Consider the following 14,405-nt stretch of genomic DNA (forward strand, 5'->3'; position numbering starts at 1 on the left):
CTCCATAAATACAAAAAGTGATTTACCTTGTATGTGATACCGACATCATTGACAGTTTGAGAAGCAAAGGGAAGCACTCCCAGCATTCAAATGCTATGTTATAAGAGCTAAAATTCAACTCAGGTATGAATAGAACAGCATTTGGGAAAAAGCAATTAAACATCAGTTGGTGAGGAAGAAACAAGTGAGGACTGAGAAAGCTTCACGTGAGAAACAAGAAGAAAGAGCTGTAGACAAAGGGAGGTAGGAGAAGGGAAAGCGTGATGAGCGAGATAATCAAAACAGAGGGGAATTATGCATTAAGCAGAGGAACAAGGACAACACAGGTAGAAAAAAACCAGTGGGCATAGTGACTCAGGACTAAAAGAGTAGCTGGTTTCAGAAGAAAATGAAATCTGAGGCAGAGTAAGATTCAATAGCTTGAGGGGGTTTTTTTTCCCCTCAAATCACCTGATACAAGCCAACAGGTCAAATTACTTTTTTGATCACATTTCTAAAAGTTTACGTGCTACAAAAATGGCTGACCAAACTGCTGCAACACAGACTGACCTGCTATGGACAGGATGCCCAAGAAAATTAAGTATGGACAAGGTGAAGCTAGAAGCAAAATTCCACCCATCACTGCAGATACAGCACTCTGGCATAAAAATCCTACCTCCTCCCTGATGTGTTCTACTTGCTCCTCCAGGAACTCATTTCTTTCTGTCAGTGATTTATTCTTCTTTAGCAGCGACTGGCCAATCCGAGCAGCTAATTCTAAGTCCCGTTCTTTCTGTGAAGTATTAAGAAAAGAAAGCTAATTTCAAATTTTTTATTCACCAAAGCATCAGAGGGAGGGTAAAATTGTCATGAAACATAAGAAACAAGTAACTGAGCAATAAAAATACTTTTTCTTTCTGTGAGTGTTTGTTTGGTTGTTTTTTTGTTAATTTTCTTTTTCTGTTCCTCCTTATGTTACACCCACATTATTCAGAAAAGACTGACCCATCCAGAGTTATCGAACCATAATATGAAAGCACAGTTTCACAGTCTACAGTAAAACAACATAAGTGAAACCAGATCTGGTTCCCTGTTACAGCTTTGTATCGGAGACTACTGAGGGAAACTATTCCATCACCTTGTTATACCATTTGCAGAAAGCAGTCACAGAGCTTTAGAGGTTACATTTTAAACATTTCAGAAGCACTTTTAAAATACCAAAGAATTGAGGCATTTCAAAGGACTCTTCAGTTTCCACTTGCTCCACCTTGAAATAAAAGGCAGAAAGCTGAACAGCAGCAGAAGTCAATTCCACCACAGTGAATGCTCAGCTCCCATCTTCTCCGTGTACGTACATCCATTAGTGCATTTGTATAAAACCAAATACTATCCCTTTCCTTTTTGCAGATGCCCACATCTACATTAAGTGTTACTCTCATGCCACAGTTGCCCCCTTCTTCTCCCTCCTCTGTGTGCACAGAACTGGAAATAACCCATATAGATAGTTCACCATATGTACCAATAAAAACTAGAAGCTTATGCTGTTGATGACATGTTTGTCTCAGCTTTTTCTTACTCAGTTACCAGACCTTTAAAACAGTGCAAAAAAACAGCGCTAAGGTTAACTCCCTACTTACCTTTAGTTCAACACACTTTGAGGAAGAGTTTTCTCCCTGTCACTAACAATACTGTTTGGGGTTTAATTACTGCCCGTGATAGCCATCCAGATTTTATGACTAAAAGCTACCTTATATCATGTATACATTAATGACAAAGCCTACAAAACCTACAGCTACTGATCGCATGGAATTGAAGCCAATGAATTTGAATGAAGAGGCTTTCGTAGTGGAAAAAAAAGAAGTTATGTAATAGTAAATAAAAAGACGGATTATTGATCACTGCTGTATCTACAAACAACATTTTCCAAATGGTTTCTGAAGGTCAGGCTTCTATTTGCATTGAAAGCTACTGGCATTATCTAGGCATAAAATCTTTATATAATCCTATGCACAATCTTTCAGAACAAAAGGTCCCATAAAGCTATCCAAAAATCATTCGGTTTACGTACTGAGTCAACTTAATTGTTCAGTAATTTGGCTCACTTCATAAATACAAAGTGGTAAAAAAAATACTGCTGCAGCTTTGACCCTACAGAAGAACAACTACGTAGCAGCAAGGTTTCTAACCTCAAAGTTGAGGAGTGTATTTCCAGGCTCTTTATTTAAGTTCCCTAGACTTTCTACACAATTTTTAGCAATTTGGCTCCAAGTCTCAGTTTGGCCTCAGGCCTCTTACAGTGATAAGGAATTGATTTATTAAAGCAATATGTAAGATAATACTGAAGCCAGACAGGTTTATACTACTATTAGAAAGGGATAAGAAAGCAGGTTCAGAGAGGAACCTGCTCCTATTCTTACAACATACCCAGGCAGGCCTGGGGTCACTCCCTTTGCTTAGTTTCAGGGCAGTAGAGACAGATTTTCAAAATATCTGCATGCATGTTATTTTGAGATCCTCTCCTGTCTCCCCCCCACCCCAAAATGCTGCACCTTTCACCCTGCCAACTTTGTAATACATCCATTTGAAGCTCACCAGCAAGAAGGACAGACAAGGGGTAGCTTTTGGAGTGGTTTTTTTTGCTTGTGTGTGTGTGTGAAGGTAGCAGAAGGAGTTACACCTCAACTTCTGCAAACAGATATAATCTCTTGTGATAACCATTGTTTGAAGAACAGAGAAAGTAACTGTAAGTGCACGTCTGCCTAGGAATAGCGTGGTTCAGTCAGAAATTATACCCAAATAAAACAAAAAAGCTCACTGAAAGTATTCGTTTTATTAAAGGTTCACCTATTACATGCTCCCTCTTTGTTCCTTTGTTTTCATCCCGACAGGGAAGTACACCAGAAGCTTTAAAACACTGGCTCGGCAAATCCTTCCAGCATTGCTCCTGTGAGCGTGATTTCTGAATCTACAGACATTTTGCTACATGGACTCAGGAGAGGAAACAGTTTGGCAGAATGTCGCATCATTACTAGAAGGACCCATGGAAACAAATGCAAGCAAATCTCAGCCAAACAAGACAGAGGGAACAGGACACAAACAGGTAACTACTACAAGTTACTGGATTACTCCGGGCCGTGTCTTCCAGGTGAAACATCAGTTTTAGCTGATATTTCATAGACAGTTGTTTAAAGAGTTCAGCTCAAAGCACAAAAATGCAGGACTTTGTACTCAGATGAGACATATCAAGGATAGGTGTGAGATGTGAGCATTCCCATGTTTGCTTCCTTGCAGAATTAGAGGAAGAACAGACCGCCCAATATATCTTGGCATTTTTGATATTGCTATTGCAATAAGCAAGCAAAAAAATATGAAGGATTAAATTACGCTCACCCATGAACTAATACAATTGTAACAGATTTCACCTAAATAATTTTTCATAAACATTTGGAAAATCATTGTTCAAGTTTACTGCAGAAAAGCAGCTAATTTCAGTCAAACAATTTATCATTATTTTTATTGAACATAAGCATCATAGCTTGATGATCGCTTTTTGCCATTTCTTGAATGTCAAGGATTATTGTAACAATTTACATAATAATAGTATTAAAAAAAACCAACACTCAAAGCAACCAAATGTAAGGGAAAGAAGAAAAGGCTTGGAGACCAATGGAGCATTAGATATTTTCTAATTTTGTGTCTATGCACTTCTTTGGAAAGACATTGCCTGAGATGATAATTACAAACACAAGGCTATTTGTGAACTATTTTTTTTCAGTTTTAAAAGAGAATAAATCCATCAAAAATGATACTCTTAGCTTTACACGTACTGTAAAAATACGTGTCATTTTAAGATGATTTCCCCCTCCTCCTTCTCCTCATTATGGCAAATATTTGGCCAAGAGCAAGTTAAACGACCTCCACTGAAAAATAAACATAAGTAATGAATCCATATGACTGATATAAACAAATGACCTTTACTTGTATCTACCTCATCAATGAGATAAAGTGTACATACCCTCAGAGCACTTATTCTGCCTCATTTGAGGACAGTCTACCAATAGCCTTGAGTAGTGGTACCATATAATTTCTGTACTACTTTCTCATACTGGATATAGGTCCTTAAAGAGATATAATACTTGCCTCTTCAAGAAGACGTGTAACAGCATCTATGTCATTGTATGTTTTAGTCATCTGGCCCACTCTTTCAGCACATAAAACTGCGAGGAAATAAAATAAAACATTAATCATATTGGCAGTACTGTCGGGGAAAAATATCCTCTAAAGAGTTTAGGTTTGTGTAAGTTTTCATCTTATATCAACTTTGGGGTAAGTATATAAAAAACTAAAAAAAGATTTAAAAATAAATCAAAGCTTCAAGCTAAACTGAGAATACAAGTGTTTCTCTTCTGTAATGAACATTTGCTTTTGTCATTGGCAGAACAAACTTCAAATGTTAAAACTTCCTCCTGTCAGGAGGAACGTCTTAAGTTTATAAAAAAAAAAATCAAGGAAGAAGTGAAAACAGATGTTCTTAGAGATGTAATTACATTTCTTTTGTGTCACCTAGTCATTGTGTTACGTGCAGTAGAGTTACTCCATGAATAAGCAACTCCAATAGTGTTAGTAACACTGCTCAACATAAAGATACTACGTCACATTAACTTGATAAGAACTGGGTTCTATGGTATGAGACACAGCAAAGTAAATACAAAACATTTGCAAACAAACAACCAATTCTTAAAATACCCAGATCGCACCACGGCGGCCACAATATCACTCATAAAAGATCTTTACTAAGACTGGATAAGATGATTAGTCACTAAGGCGGAACCAGGAGCTTTATTAAGACTGAAGAAAGTATGCGGAAGTTTAGTCTACCACCACAGGTGATCCTTTAAGCTATACTAACTTATTCAGAAGTGGGCAAGTTCTCTAAAATTCAGAAATAATTGGAGGAAGCAACAGCACTTTCTGCTCTACCTTTATGTTCTTTTTTCAGCTACACCTATGCCTCAAACCCTGTCATTGTGAATAAAGGGATTGTTAATGATGTTGAGTTGATCATACATAGTATTGGTTATCAGGCTGCTCTAGCGCAAATTGTTCTTCAGGGGATTTATCCTTGACAACGTCAGTTAAAGCTCAGTCTGACAGACTGGCTAATCATAGAATCATAAGGTGGAAAAGACCTCTAAGATCATCAAGTCCAACCGTCACCCCAACACTACCATGCCTATCAGACCATGTCCCGAAGTGCCACATCTACACATTTCTTAAACACCTCCAGGGACGGTGACTCCACCACCTCCCTGGACAGCCTATTCCAATGTGACCACTCTTTCAGGAAAGAAATTTTTCCTAATACCCAATCTAAATCTCCCCTGACACAGCTTCCGGTCATTGCCTCTAGTCCTATCGCTAGTTACCTGGGAGAAGAGACCAACACCTGCCTCACTACAACCTCCTTTCAGGTAGTTGTAGTGAGCAATAAGGTCCCCCCTCAGCCTCCTCTTCTCCAGACTAAACAGCCCCAGCTCCCTCAGCTGCTCCTCATAAGACTTGTTCACTAGACCCTTCACCCGCCTCATTGCTCGTGTTAAGGAGGTAGGGGGAGAGTCAGATAAGGCCTAATAAGATTTAAATTAAAAAAAGGTGTAATGAGTACAGAAATATTACCAAGAGACAGTTTGTCACCCTAAGGAAACAATGCTACTTAATTCACAAATATACATTCTACATATACATAAATACACAGTTGATCACCACTAAGGCACATTAATAATGTATCAAGTGCAACAGTACTTAGGTATCTGGTGAAATGTTGGAGGGTTATACACTTAAACAGCAGAAAGTTGCTTAAACTACAGCAAGAAGTAGAATTTGTTTCTGTTTATTTTCCTATTTCTCAAATTCTATTTTTAAGGGTCGAATCCTAAAAGCATCTACAATATTTAGTGACATACATAGTACCAGTGAGCTCCAAATAATGCCATTCAAAAGTATCCAAAATGTAATTACGCTCATCCAAATAATTAAGCATGGAAGTGGTAACAGTAGAGAGTTTATACTTCTAAGTAGTAATTTGACAAAAAGTTACGTAGCAATATAAAGAATAACTATACCACTGTACAAGCAAAACTGCAGTGCATCTGTAAACGACAATCTATATTAATCAAAAAGCACACTAATCAGAATTCTGGGGGGGGGGCAGCGGGAATGTAAGAACTTGCCGAGAACATCAGCTACAGTAAACAAAGGGGCTAAATAAAAGATTTCTGTCAAAAATTCACATAAAGACAGACAGTATCACATCCAGAAGACTGTCCACAATAAAGCAATTAACATTGCCATAAATCCAGTATTTTCAAACATAGTAAGTTCATAAGTCATGCAATAAAACATCTATCAGAAACCCTGAAGCCAGCAGTTTATTCTCCAAAACAACTGTACACCAAATAGTTCCCTTGGTTACAACATTCCCTTGTACTATAAAATAACATTTGAGATTATAATTAGCAAGCACTTTTTAACTCCATACCTAGCACTAATAAAATCGCCAGTGATTATGACTATGGCAAACTCGCACCATCCTAATTCAGGTGAATGCATAACTTTTCAAATATCCAAGCTGATAAAAGGACGGTGCTCCCACAGACAGAATAAAGTCACTCAGCTGGGAAAGTGATAAAGGTTGGTTCGTGTGGCTGCTCACTCGGCTATTCCTTCAGAACTTGCCATTTAATCTTTAACACGGCAGGGTAACATCACAGCCTTATCACAAGAGACTTATTACTAGGCAAAGCAGGAGCAACCTGGTCACCAGTAGCTTTTGTTTCTCAAACATTTCCATCAGACTTCTGTTGGTCGTTGTTAAAACAGAGGTCTTCATATACTACTTTGCCAATGAGGAAGGGTTTAAAAGCAGAAATGATATCTTATGCATCCTCTTCCATACGTATCCACCCAAGTGAAAACAAAACTTCAATAGACTGCATATAATAAAACACCTCCTCCAGTCAACTACCTCTTATTGGCACTCAACATACAACATAGGAGAAGCACGGAGCTACCAACTAAAAGAAATGTTTTCGTTTTGGAAGGTGGGCAAATTCTCAAAGAGGTGCTGCTCTCCATCCCTCAGAAACCAAGGCTTGCAGGGAAGTGTCGGCTGGGATACAGTTAATTTTCCTCTCAGTAGCTGTTGTGTTTGGGATTTAGTATGAGAAGAATGTTGAGAACACCGACGTTTTTAGCTGCTGCTATGAATCAAGGACTTTCTCCAGCCTCCCATGTTCAGCTGATGAGCGGGTGTGCAGGAGCTGGGAGGCAGCAGAGCCAGGCAGCCAGCCCAAGCTGGCCAGTGGAAATCTTCCATACCAGGGACATCACGCTCAGTTTCACTAATTGAAATTGGCCAGGGGGAAGGAACTCTGTCTTTTCTGTGAGTTTGAACTGTACTGTGAGTTCAGTCTTGTTTCCATGAGTTCCGTGAGTTCTGTGAAATTCATGAGTTTGGCAAAATCCACGAGCTCCAGGAAACCTGTGGCTTCTGCGACCGCTGCTCTGTGACCGGCTACACAATTGGTTGTCAGGTAGAGAGAAAAACTATATTGTGTATAGCTTGATTTGCATATTCTTTATTAGTAGTAGTATTAATATTTCCTTTCTTGTCTTATTAAATGGTTTTATCTCAACACATGACTTAATTTTTGTCCATTCTCCTCCCCATCCCACAGTGGTGGGAAGAAGCAAGTGAGAGGTGGCATGGTCCTAGTTTCTGGCTGCCAGGATAAACCATGACAGGAAGACAAGGTGAACAGCAAGGGGAGAAAAAGCAATTCAGAAGAACAACTAAAAAACCTCAAAACAGCATCTAAGTATGTAGTTATTCAGCCTCCACAGATTGCAAGATAACATTTGGCCAGTTGCTAGTGTAGTGATTTTTATTTCCTTAGTGTTCAAAAAATCTACCAGTAAAAAAGACAGACTATTTTGTCTAATCACTTTGAGCTCTAATCTTTGAAGTACGGAGGGTAAAAAAACCCCACAAACTCCATATCTCTAATGGATGCTGCATAGTAGGCTTCCAGACTGCTGAAGCTGCTGATGAGTATGAGAGCCTGGTAACACTACTGTAAGATAAAACAAGAGCAAATGAAGGACAATGCTCTGTAATACAAAACCTATAGTGCCAACTTACTGACCTCTCTTTGCTCACTTGCAAATCAGTAGTATTTTTGCTTGAGGGTGATAGGAAGTGCAGTGTCTAAATGCATGGATGCATGCAAACATCCAAATCGAATACACTTCATGCTTCTTGGTTTACAGAGAAGACAGACTATAAAGAAAGAAATAGTAAAAAAAAGTCTACAGCAAGTGGAGGGACCATAGAATTCCAAAAACACAGAGTTAGAAAATGTTTTTTGATAACTGCTTTGAAACTAATGTCACAGTTTCAAAGCAAGAGACAAAGAAGAGAGAAAGCTTCTAGCACATTATTTTCATGACAGCATTAAATACATGCTACTGAGGATGTATTTGCAGTTCAAAGTATTTGGGATTTTTTTTTTAACAGCCAAACGCACAAACGGATAAATGCTACACAGATGAAGTATCTCCTCTGCCTTAAAGTACCTAGCACCATCTTCACACTCTCTTAAAGCTTACAGATACACAGGTACCCACGTTCCTGTGTTTCCCAACGTGAGTACAGCTGAAAAGATGTACTCTCCATTTATTTCTCATCATCCATTTAATGCAGCATCTGACTGGAAGCTTCTTTCAGGCTCTGAGCTCCCCACTGACTGAAGCACTGATTCCAAAGCTGAAGATGCTCAGGGAGAAGTGAGGAAAGTATGTACCTTCCTGGATTGCTCCCTGAAAGTCAGACAGCCATCTAGCATGCTGCTTAGAGGAAAAGTGTGTTTCCAGGAACAGGAACAGCCATGGAAGGGAAGAGGAGCAAGAATACCACCATTGGGAGCTGCTGCAATGATCCACCACCCACCAAACAGGGAATTCAGGTGGAATTAAAACAGAAAGGGGAAAAAAAAAAAAAAATTCACAAGAAGCACCAGTCATGGGTGTTCTCAGCCCATGCTCCCTCCATCCTTCCTCAAGGTGTACCCCCTCTTTATTTTTGAGATGCATTGATCAGGGACAAACTAAAGAATCAAGAGAGAGCAGCCAAGAGGGTATCCCGGCTCCCACTGCTCCTCTTCCCAGTAGCTGGAAACAGATGGAAAATAGATAGAGGATAAAATGTTATGGTAAAGTTTCACTTTTTGGTCAGATAATACTGACCTGTAGAATTATATAGTCTAACAGGGAAGGCCCTAGTGCATGGGGATTTCCCTACTAGTAAAATATATTTCCTCAGAAACAACATCGGTACAGGGGAATATTGTTCATGGAGCACAGACCTCTGCCAATTTTAATACTGATGCTTGTTATTGGCAAAGTGGCAGTAGGGTACATTGCTTTTTTTCATAACAGTTCCCTACCTAAAGCCTTTAACTATGGCGAGGCCTACCATATTCTTGACCAGCCACGAGAAGCCCTGCCTCACACACAGCTTCTGTCTCCCTCCCCTCTGCTCAGAGCTCTGTCCAGACACTGAAGATACAATGGCAAACACTGGCAATCAGAGACGCTGGCAGACTCCGACTCCCCAGCTCATGTTGGTTTAATTTCTGAAAGGCTATTTTTGTACTCCAGGGATAAAGCACTTGCTAAAAATCACAGCTTCAGTTCTAGAGCCACCGATAGTTATGCTCTGGCACCGGTTACTGTGAGCACTGCGTTGACTTGAGCCAAGCACATGAGGAATTCTGAAACCATGTCATATTCCCTTTTAAATAAACTCAGGAAAATTATACCTAAAATGTGTTGTCAGCTCTGTTACTGACCCAGACTGGAAAGATTTTAGATGTTTAATGGAGAACATTGTAGCTTCTCCTCCACTAAAGAGGAGTCTGTGGCAGCCCTGGCTAAACTGGGGCAGAGGCTTCAGGTTGTCACATTTCAGATGGCCTCGAGAGAACACGCTCATCTAAAGAGCTTCAAAATTTTAAGAGACTGCTGTTACAGGAGCTTGAAAATTGTGCTTCTGAGGCACAACTTGCTAGAAGACACAAGAGCAGTTCCTCCAGCCTCCCCCACTGCTCCCCAAGCAGGGGAGCAGGCCAGACCCTCCAGCAGGCAGACGGGGAGGTCAGCGGGTGGCTGTGACCCTGGTGAGAGGGATAAAGAGCGGTCACAGCGTGCCAGGTGCTCCACAGCTCTCAAGTCACACTGTGGGCGAGCTCCACGGAGGAGTCTGGAAGAACATAATGTGAGCGATACACACTCAGCCAGCAAGTACGGATTAGTGTGGTGAAAAATAACTACTGTAAGTTCAAGAGACAATGCCAATAGATTTTTTTCTTTTTCTTTAATGTTACAGCATCATTTACTGTGATTTCAGTGGCGTAGCTTGCAAATGAATCTAATGACTCTTTTAATACTAAAGTGCAGTTACTGATTCTTCTAGAAGATGAGATTTATCTTGCCATTTAAGCTATGGTTTGAAGGGTGTTTGCTTACTGCCATTTCTCTCATATAGTATTCAAACAGCTTCGCAAATCCAATATTGAAGTCTCACATAAAAACCTTTGTTAATACTTGATCTCAGGTTTGGGAAAAAACTTAGCTGTTGTTTCTTTTCTAAAGCTCATACCCAAACCCTCAGGTATGTAGCCATTTCAAAGTACTTCCTCTAAGCAGGGCACGAACTGCATTGAATTCTCGTGATGAACAAAGAATCACGTTAAAGGAAATTTCAACAAGAAATACTGCCACAAAGTGAACCTGAGGAGATAAGGAAAAGCGCCTGGAGAGAACTAGCCATCACCTCCATACATACACAATTTACTGATAGAGCTCAGCATAGCTCTTCTGGTAAAAGTAAAACTTTTCTTGCAGAATTTTTGATTACTAGTCATTGAATTACTGTCTTGACATCCTCTTCCATCCATTTCTTGTCAAGAAATGTCCAGACTGCAGTCCTTGCAACTAATAAATAGGTATAAGGCTTAAACCAGGATCTGGACCGTAAATCTTTTAAAAATCCTAAAATGAAGTTACAAGCCTATATTAAAAGCCTTGTATTATCAGCTGCCTCCCTTTCTTAAACACGTGATCTTTTTCTATTCCAGCTCTTTGGAAGCGATTGGTTGTGACAAAGCTTTCAAGAATTACTAGTCTCCATCTCCTTTGCTTTAGTGTTTGAAAATTCCAGAGCCCTGTATGGCCTCCATTCTAGTCAATGTCTTTGTAAGACAAACCAGGTATTTTGAATTTTTTGAAAGTCAGACCCCTGGAGTGCCTGAACTTGAGATTCTAACGATGACTACAAGACTTTTTTTTTTTTTTTTTTTAATTAAACTTGAGCTAGATTCTTAGCCTGCATTTATCCAGTACTTCAGATAAAGCGGACTTTTAATCTGACTGTGACATTAGCAAATTCAAACAGTAATGACTGGCTGCCATCACAGGTCCTAAACAGGCAATAGCCTTTTCCCGTCCCACTCACAAGAGCAAGAATCAAAACACAGCCCACGTTCAGAATTGGCTGACCCAACAAATCACTAACCAGAGAAAACTGTCAGGCTGTCTTTCCACAGCTCAGGTTCTTTTATCAACAAAAACTGAGCAGACACTACCAATGGATATCCCTGCACAAAGTTTAACTGCCGTCAGCTCGAAGAGCAGCTTATCAAACCAAAAGCAAACATGTTGTGCTCAGGCAAATTTACAGCTCCAAAGCAATGTACTGACTCCAGGACAGTACTGCCTAGACCTTTATGAAGGTGCTTCCCATACTCATTAAGAGACCGATTCTGCAACGCTGCCTAGCATAACACTGTTTCTGTGACAGAGGCTCTAGAAACAGGACTAAGATCAGTCACAGGATCTAAGTGTTGGGACAGGGAAAAGCCTCACTACATCAAAATGACATGAAAATAATAGACAATTAGTGGGTACACATTCTGCTCGTGGAAGAAGCCAAACAATTAAGGAGTGTTAATTACACACTTTTTATCCTCTTCTTTTCAATAACTGTAAATGATTAAAATGAAGCATATTCTCAGACTTTCCATTTCTGCTACTAGATTCATAGCCAGATATCGCTAAAACGTTTCTTTTGTTCAGCATGGAAAAACTACATGTTGGTGTTTCCATCTGATTTACTTATAGAACGGACTGACTCATAGCCAAGCGAAACACTATCATTTACCCACGTGCAGACACATAGAAATATGATGTATAATTTTTGTGCATCTGCATTACTACTACACCAAGTGTGTAGGTGACCTGAATGTATAGGTGGAGGACAGAAGGCATCATTAGAAGGCATTTCAAATACATACTGAGCTTTTGAGGGGAAGGTAATGTACAAAGACAGGGCTAAATTTATTCCAGACAGAACTCAACATTTCCTCTCGAAATCAACAAGAACAGCTTCAGACTGTACTGAGATCTGCATGAAAGGTAAAGTCAGCAGGAAGAATAAGAATAGCAAGATGTATGTTTCAGCAACCATTTAATCACTAAAAAAAACAGGAATCAAACATGAGTCAATGTTGGTTGGTCTCTTTTGATAGGCTTCCTCCCCAACCCAACCCTCAGTACTAAAGTTTCCTTTTACCGGTATCCTCTCCAGCACCTCTCTGTTTTGCACAGACACAAGTTATCTCAGCTTCCTTCAGAGACCCACAACAGGAGCGATGGACAGTCTACTGACTATCACTGAAATCCAGGTGGAATATTTGATTCTGGGGAAGTCTTTACAGGAAAGTCCTATGCAACAGGATTCAAAGAGCATGTTTCACCCACTGAGGCTTTGGACACAGGAACTCTTTCCCATGAGGCAAATCGGGATGTAAATTCACCGCAGGTCACACTCTCTGTGCTAGCAATCTTTCAAAGCATCCTTACACCAGCTTTATGACAGTGTATTTGGAAGTACCAGTTCTCTACCACAAACCTGCTATTTTAGAGCAAAATGTACAGCACATGAAATAACGTAAATGGTGCATTTAGCTTTTGGTACCTGAAGCCCTGAAAAAGATTGCCAGGCTGGCTGGAAGCAGCCCTTGAATAGGCTACACAGCAGGGGCACAGGTGGATTTTCGACCCACATACCTTCACATTTCCACTCCAATGGGCCAGTTGTCAGCAATACTGCAGATGTCCGTTATTTCCACAAAGTATGACAAGATTTTGGGGTTGTTTGTTTTGTTGAAAGGTTATGTCACAAGACCCAAAACTTGGACTATTTCTATCTATGCGCTTTCAAGTTCATGGCTAAGCACAAAATTGTTGCCCTGTTGTTCAACTCATTTTTAGAGGTACCTGTTGGGAATGACGAGCTAACACACACAGTTTTGTAACACATGCACACATAAAATATACTTATAAAAAATGCACTACAACTCCAAAGAAAGATCATTTCCCAAATCCAGTCTCATTATGAAAAAGGTATCGCATAGTCTACATCTGTTGATCATGTATTTCTTCTTTAAAGAAGTGTACATAAATTAATTTTCATCCTATTCATATGAATTCTTTCTTAGTATTCCATCTGAATGTACTAGCTACTAATTAAAACAATTGTAAAACTTAGTAGATTTAAATCCACAAACATTGCTCAAATCAATTATATGCTGCCATGTGCTACTACCATAAAAGTTTAAAACTGAAAGGTGAAAGGTACCTTCTTCCAAGATATCAAGGCTCTGCCTGTTAAATGCGCTTTCTCTCTTATTTTCCTTTTCATAGTCGTATTCAAAGCTTTCCTCTTCGTTTACTGACATTGCCGAAGTTACCCCAGACAGACACGACACGGTGCCTTAGTCTCACAGGAGATGGGAAGTCATTCCCTCGCCGGCTGTATTTTTGGGGAGAGCAAAGCAAGGTCTCCACAAAGCAGGATACCATCTTCCCTCACTCACATGCTCAGCCGGGGAGCTCTTGAGCGACTGAGTGTTATTTGTCCTTAGCACAACAGCTTTGTGCTGTACAGATGGGGCGGAGGAGGGAAGAGACCATCTGTCTAATAATTACTAGTAGATTTATATTCTTCCTCATACCAGCTCTGAGGGTAGCCAGTTTTTGCTTAACAGCTCCACTGGCGTATTTCAGACCAAGTGGGCTGCAATCCCCCTCCCCGGCACTCCTCACGTCAGCCAGGTTCTCTCTTCCCTGCCCCTGCTCTTCCAAGTGAGGTGGTAGCTTCCCACAAGTGTCTCAGCAACACGGAAGTCCAAGCCAGCCTCCGACTGTCACACCTGGTGACGGGCGTGCACCTCCACAGAGTTAAATCACTTCTCAAGTTGCCTCATGCTGCAAGCAACAGATTTCACAGGAGCAGTGAAGAGCTGAAG

General features: G+C 40.1%; 1 protein-coding gene across 11 annotated transcripts in view; it reads right to left on the reverse strand.

The window, feature by feature from the left end:
* TRAK1 (trafficking kinesin protein 1) overlaps positions 1-14,405 on the reverse strand; it is a 145,879-nt gene that overhangs the window by 38,073 nt on the left and 93,401 nt on the right. For 9 of the 11 annotated variants that reach the window (XM_075418812.1, XM_075418814.1, XM_075418817.1 and 6 more), the window contains 2 exons: positions 4,120-4,196; positions 656-772 (listed from right to left, as the gene is read on the reverse strand). In XM_075418812.1, the coding sequence (XP_075274927.1) occupies positions 656-772; positions 4,120-4,170 (168 nt within the window). In that variant the 5' untranslated portion in view covers positions 4,171-4,196. Of the gene's footprint in view, positions 1-655; positions 773-4,119; positions 4,197-13,735; positions 13,945-14,405 lie in introns of those variants that run through there. The other 2 variants (XM_075418813.1, XM_075418816.1) reach the window with 2 other exon arrangements.

Source organism: Opisthocomus hoazin, chromosome 4 (assembly GCF_030867145.1).
Source record: "Opisthocomus hoazin isolate bOpiHoa1 chromosome 4, bOpiHoa1.hap1, whole genome shotgun sequence".
Lineage (NCBI taxonomy): Eukaryota > Metazoa > Chordata > Aves > Opisthocomiformes > Opisthocomidae > Opisthocomus > Opisthocomus hoazin.